At 41.8% G+C, this 7,228-nt stretch overlaps 1 protein-coding gene across 1 annotated transcript; it reads right to left on the reverse strand.

Annotated features, from left to right (window-relative positions):
* Positions 1–709: 709 nt before the first annotated feature.
* Positions 710–1,701, reverse strand: LOC146425599 (syncytin-A-like). Its single transcript, XM_085041719.1, has one exon. The coding sequence runs from the start codon at positions 1,699–1,701 to the stop codon at positions 973–975; it is 729 nt and encodes a 242-aa protein (XP_084897845.1). The 3' UTR covers positions 710–972.
* Between the last annotated feature and the right edge of the window lie 5,527 nt (positions 1,702–7,228).

Raw genomic sequence — 7,228 nt, forward strand, 5'->3', positions numbered from 1 at the left:
CCGGGAGTCAAATTAATTCAATATGTGGATGATTTGCTGATAGCAGGGGAACAAGAAGAGTTGGTAAGACAAGAGAGTATTAAACTTTTTGGGGGCACAGGGACTTAAAGTCTCTAAAACCAAATTACAATTTACAGAACAAGAGGTAAAATATTTGGGGCACCGACTAACAGGAGGGGCAAAGAAATTGGACCCTAGTCGGGTTTAGGGAATTTTGGCAATGCTACCCCCCAAGATGAAACAACAAATTCGACAATTACTGGGATTATTTGGCTACTGTAGACAATGGATAGAGAATTACAGCCAAAAGGTCAAATTCCTATATGAAAAATTGGCCCATGACGGACTCCTTAAATGGTCTCCGGCGGATGAAGAAAGATTTCAGGCTCTGAAAAAAGAATTGGTCAATGCACCCGTGTTAAGCTTGCCTGATATCCACAAGCCCTTCCATTTATTTGTGAATACCGAGGAGGGGACTGCATTTGGTATTTTAGCTCAGGACTGGGCCAATAGTAAAAAGCCTGTGGCCTATTTATCTAAATTATTAGACCCCATTAGTAAGGGATGGCCTACTTGTCTCCAAGTAGTAGCCGCAGCATCACTAATGGTAGAGGAAGCCCTCAAAATAACCTTTGGAGGAGAACTGCAAGTTGTCTCCCCTCATGATATGCCGAGAAACGGAGGCTTGACAATCCAATATGGGTTTACTACAAGCTTCAGTTTATTGATCTACAGTATACAGTTTTATAGTGTAGTTAACTAGATCATGCATATTCTGTAATCGTACAATATTATTGGTTATATACTTCCACGCCCTAAGTTTGGCTACTTGCCTTAACATGTATCTATGTTTATCTATAATGCCTGATTTCTGCATATTTGTTACCAATTAACGCATTCTCGACGGCTCCCACCACCTCTATGTTGCAGCCAAGGTTATGGTGACATAGATCGCTGATTGGACGCAGGTATCTAATTAATAGTTGGCTGAATATGGCTATTGTTAAGAAGTGGCTTGTTAAGAAGCAATCTATCTACGTCTGCGTGTCCCTTCTCTAGAAGCCAGCTTTCCACAATTCCCCTGTTTTCTTTAGGCGTTTGTGCAAGCCAAAGCTGATTCACCGTCTGTGATAATGATTTTTTCAAGCATTGCAAAGCACAAGGTAGAATAACAGCTATGCCAACAAGGACAAGTAAAATCACTAATCCTACTTGCAAGATATAGCGAAGCCATCCTGTTATACCCCAGTCGCCCCATGGAATTCCGAATAGGCCATCGCCCTTTTGCACTGTTATCTTTGCTGTATGCTCCTTAAGCCATTGAAGTTGTTTATGTATTGACTCACCATGATTGGTAAGGTTGAAACAGCACATACCATCAAATTCATCACAGCCGTGCCCCTGAGCAAGCAGCAGAAAATCTATGGCAGCACGATTCTGCAGTATGGAATGCCTTAAGCTATCCATGTCTGCGGATAGCTTTTCTATTATTTCTGTAGTAACATTTGACTGCTTGCTTACCCAGCAGGCCAATCTCCCTATGGTTTTTAATGCATGTGCAGTGCCCACGTGTGGTAAAAGGGAAGCAAAAACCCGAGATGGTTTATTCCATAGGCCTACTTCATCATTGCAGTTTGCATCCAAAGTAAGACTGCGTCTCTTTCTGGACCGCATTAAATTGGCTGCAGTGGTTTTATTCATGGCAAGTGTAAGGGTCGATCCAAGAATCAAGTTCTGTCTCAACATTTCTCATCAGAAATTACAGGTGCAGGACTCACGCAGAGAATGCTTTGTACTCACCTAAAGCTGGTGCGGAGCGAATGCTTCGTGCCTGCCTAAGGTAGTACGGAACGAATGCTTTGTGCCTACCCAGAGCTGATACGGAGCGAATGCTGTGTACCTGCCTAAGGTGGTACAGAACGAAGACTTTGCACCTGCCTGAGCTGATACAGAACAAAGGCCTTGTGCCTGCCAATGCGGGTATGTGACGAAGGCTTTGCACCCGTTGCCCTGACACCCATTGTGAAAAACCTGCCGACCATGCCTCGGACACTCCTCCCTTGACCCTGCCAAGTGGAGATTGGCAAATCTCCACGAGAATTAAGGGGGGGCAAAGGCGGCTGGCAAGGAGGGACCAGGTGTATGGACTAGCATAAAAGACAGCTTTGGAGTGGCTGAACTCCGAAGATCTTCCCCACCGAAAGATCACATCGATCTTTGCAGAGGCCAAGGAACGCCGACTGAACGGGACGCCAGGGACGCCGGACGTCTGTGGACCCGTGGTGGTAGCTATAGCCCCTTTCCTGCCCTTTTCTCCCCATCTTTTCCCAATTTTCTCTCTTTCTCTCTCTATCGCAGGCCGCTTTACAGGCCAAATTAATAAAGTTCCCCCTTGGATTGAAATTTAACTCCCTTGACTTGTTGCATTTTGTGTTTTCTTTTCCTTTTTGCACTCTGAGATCGTAGCTGGTATGAACCATCACGCGTCTGCTCATGAGTGGACCGTGACAGCAAGTAAAGTGAGTTTGCCCAAATAACATGGTCCCCCATGAGCACTTTTCGGGACTCCCTGCCATGCACGGTCTCCACAAATGAGAAATACACCTGATGGAAGGGCAAGGGCACTTTCAATGGCCCAAATTTGTACATGACCACTTCCCCAGCCATAACTGCCACGTGGACCACATTGGGCAGAGATGTTAGCATATTCTGCCGTATGGGGAGTCAACCAGGTGCTGTTAGGAACCACTATGGGGCTACCAAAAGTTATGCAGCCTGTTTCATTGCCACTTGCATTAAGAGCTCGGCTCCCCAAGAGATCCAACTCCTGAGGATCCCATGGCAATGAGGTATTAAGACCCGACAACAAGAGAGCAGTACAATGGCTAACATTGGCAGCTCGTGAGCAGTTGTTAGTTGAAAACCGTGCGAAGCTAGTATTATCAAAGCCTGGGATACCAAGTAAGCATGTGCGAAAAGGGTCAGTGGCTGATGCAAGCGCAAGGCAAAAAGCACTAGTACGTGTTTGATTTGCCCAGGTGACCCACAAATTTTTCCTGGGCTCAATTGAATGGAGGGGATTATTGGCGTTTGCATCGGTAGCATCTGCCAGAACAACCCCTAACATGCACAGTATGTACAGGAGCAAAACACCTTTTAGTGCGTTCCCATTCATGTTCTCTGATAACCCAATACTTTGGGATCCTTTCTAAAGCCCAATCGGTGCACACCGCTCTCAAAATTTGAGACCCAGAGTTTGATGTTGCCCAATTTACTGCATCTTGGGCCTCCCAACGTAACCAGGCTATAAATTTTTGCTCTTCAGATTCAAATAATTGCAAAACTTGCCAATCAGGCAGCCCTGTAAATGCGGCTAAAGCTCGTTGCAGCCCGTTATGGGCAAAATCAATTTGAGTTATACGTGTATTAATGCAAGACAAATACAAGTATTATACACTTCTTGATGGACCCACCAGCGTTTCTTACAAATACCACACTTAATAAGTAACCATGCCTGACACCACAGCTTAGCACAATTTCTACAAGGGTATCTATTCAGGTAAGGGGGTACAGAGCCTAATCTATTTATAATATCTCTTAATTCTAAAAAAGTTTGCCAACGCTCGACTGGAACCCCAGCTCGCCGCAAGATAGGATCAAGAGCACAATGTAGAAGCTGGATCAGTCGTGGTGTTTCATCGATCGGCGATATCGGGGGCACCTGTAGCCGTGCCAGGTTGATCAAGTGCAGGCTTCACCCAGCGGCTAGGAACCCAAAGGGGGCCTGTGGAGGAAGATACACAAAAATAACCTCTGCCAGAATATATGACCTCTACTGGACCCTCCCAGATGCCTGTTTTGGGGTCCTTATATAGGACCTTCATGCGTGGTACCGGTGGCTGTGCCGCTCCCTTGTGATGAATTAAGATAGGTGGTAAATCCTGATCTCCAAATATACACAGATGATTTAGTACAAACAGGGTTTTAGAAAGCCTTTCTCTACTATCTGAGACCTCCTTATGTTTTGCCAGGTAACCCTTTATTGTTGCATTTGCTCGTTCTACCATTGCCTGCCCCGTTGGGGAGTGAGGAATTCCTGTAGTATGTTTTATATCCCAAAGTTGCATGTATTTTTTCACCAAGGCACTACAATAAGCTGGTCCATTGTCTGTTTTGATAGCTTTGGGTTTGCCCAATACGGCAAAGCAACTAGTAAGGTGCCTTATAACATCCCGGGCTCTTTCGCCGGGCTGTAATGTTGCCCATATCATGTGGTTGTATGTGTCAATGCAAACATGGACATATTTTAATCTACCGAATTCAGGGAGATGTGTTACATCCATCTGCCATAACTCATTAGCTTGTAACCCCTTGGGGTTCACTCCCATACCCAAACCAACACCCTGGTTATGAAAACTACAAATAGGGCAGGCCCGCACTATGGCCCTGGCTTCTGCCAGTGGAATTCCAAAACCCTTATGGAGACCCCTTGCATTTTGATGAAAGTTCATATGTGCGTGGCGGGCCCTCTCAAAGGAATACACTGGAGCTTCCGCCACCGCTACCAATCGGTCCGCTCTGGCATTGCCTTCTCCAAGGCCCTCTGACCACTGATGACTTCTTATATGCAACACGGCATATGGGTCAGTCCTTTGGCCAATGGTGCATTGAAGCACCATCAATAGTTCCGCTAGTCGGCGTTTTTGCACATCCTTAACCATTTCTTCCTCAATTCTGTTAGCAATGTCTGCGACATAGAGAGAATCTGTGACGATGTTAACAGGTTGGTCTATCCAGTTGGTAAAGACCCAGACCACTGCTGATAGTTCCAAGGTTTGTAAAGAGTCCTCCGGTGTTGCAGGAATAATTTTGTGTCGCCATTGCTTCTCCTCCATCCACGTCGCAGCAGCTTTACGGGAGCGTTTGCCAGCATCTGTATAAACAGTCACTGCTCCTGAAAGCGGAGAGGATGACCGCAATGGCTTTATTAGCCATCGGTGATTAGACATCCATGCCAGCGTAGAAGGCTGGAGAGGTCGGATACTGATGAGGGTTCCCTCTTCCAGCAACGCTGCCTGAAGTTCCATAGAATTTTGTAAGTACCAGTTCAGGTCATCCAGCTTCAGTGGTACCTGTATTTCCCCTGGCGATGTTCCTTGGATCTCCCTTATCCTTTGGCGGCCGCGTTTAATAAGATTTGCCATTGTAATTATGTTTTCCTGAATTGTTTTTCGTGGTTAAAGGGATGGTGCTAACCATTCCAGCACCAAAACATTGTAATCCTCACTTGTGGTGGGGGTATTTTCCCCCGTGTTGTTTTTGGCAAGATTTTTTTTTAATTTTTTTTTTTTTTTTTTTTTTTTAATAAGAAGATGAAAATGACACAAAGGCGTAACAATACATGGAATGAAACAATAAGCTTATTTAAGAAAATACATCCTCAATTGTTTAACTACTCTGCTATCTCCCAGGGACTGCAATTGCTGGGGAACCTTATTCCACAGGCAGGGCTTGGAGAACCTTTCCCGGGCAAGGATTCCAAGTTTACCTGGAAGAGGGTTCAGCTTTCACAAGTCCAAATCAGCGAGTCAAGGTGACTCGATTACATTTTTGGTGCAGAAACACCTGGGTTTGGTGGCATATTTCCCAACCAGTCAGGATTAAGGCTTGGCCAGAGCCCCAGGCCTTAACTGGGAGGGTTTTCTTAGAGCATCTTATAAACAAGCTTTGATTAATACCAATAAGGAGAGTGTTTTATCCTGTTACCACTTTGGTAGATAATTATATAAGGTGAGGTGAAATATTTGAAAACAGTGGACCTTATCATTTGACTTTAACTAAGGAAGATGAAACTGCAAGGCTTTTGTGAGCCATAATATAAACTAACAATTTTAAAACTTAAAATTAATATCACTGAAAATGAATAAAGCTTGATCTTAATAAATTTGATTTAAAACTAACAAATAGGACTTAACTATAATGGAATTCAAAGTTGATATCACTTTAACAACTTAACTCTAACAGAATTTAAAACTTAACAGAATTTTAACCTTAACAGAATTTAAAACTTATTAAAATTTACATCTAATAATACTTAATTTTAACAGAATTTATACTTAACCAAAGGCATTTAACAGGTAACTTAACTATTCAGTAGAACTTTGCTCTTAGGTTTCATTCACACATCAAAACTCTCAAAATCAAAAACCACACTCTCAGCACTTACAGGTTTCATCTACACATTAAAACACTCAAAAGCAAACAACACTTTCAGCAGGCCTGCAATATTCACACATACACACAAACACTATCTTAAGCAACACTGTAACAAAATTCAGCTTTTGTTCAAGGCTTTGGCAGCAAAAACGTGTGTTCTTCAAATGAGCACAACATAGCAAAAACAAACTTGTCAAAACTCAAAGTTAATACCACTGAAAGTGAACAGAACTCAATCTTAATAGAACTTAATGGGACATAAAATTACTAGAACTTAAAAATTAATAAATAGTAAATTGAGCAACACTTAAGAGACTTAACTATAATTGAATTCAAACTTAATAGAATTTAAAACTAATGGAACTTAAAACAACAAATATTGAGTAACAGTTGAACTTAGTGTTAATTGAATTTAAGCTTAATGAAATGTAAAATAACAGACAACATAATATACCTGTAATAAAATCTAAATTCACTTAACTTTAATAGTGTTTGAACTTAACAAAATTTAAAATTTAATATAATTTGTGGTGCTTTTATTCTCTTGACTCTGCTTAGCTTTTATCTTAGGTAAACTTATCAAGGTATTACTTGAGCTTAATTTTAATGACACTCAACAGGTAGTTTAAATTATTTAGTATAGTTTTACTTATAGGTTTGGTTTACAAATTTAAAATGCTTTAGAAGCCAAAACGACATTTATAGTATGTTTGTCACAGCACTGTCACACCCACACACCAGACACACTCACACACACATAAACACTGCCCCAAACAACACTTATAAATAAAAATATTTCTTTAAATTTAGTGTGGTAGTTTTGGATGTTTCTGCAAATAACTTACATGGGGTAAAGCTTAGGGTGAGCCTTACACAGTTAATTGCATTTAATAATTTTTGTAAATCATTTGATGTTTTGATATAAGGATTTAAGGGTAATGGCTCTAGCTTTATATTTTGTTTAGTTAATATTCACTTTATTTTAAAAAGGGTTTACTGAATTTGTTTAAAA

Source organism: Lichenostomus cassidix, chromosome W (genome assembly GCF_008360975.1).
Source record: "Lichenostomus cassidix isolate B80296 chromosome W, HeHo_3.0, whole genome shotgun sequence".
NCBI classification, from domain to species: Eukaryota; Metazoa; Chordata; class Aves; order Passeriformes; family Meliphagidae; genus Lichenostomus; species Lichenostomus cassidix.

Coding starts and splice junctions, on each gene's coding strand:
- LOC146425599 (XM_085041719.1), bottom strand. CDS start 1,701: ATGAATAAAACCACTGCAGCCAATTTAATGCGGTCCAGAAAGAGACGC.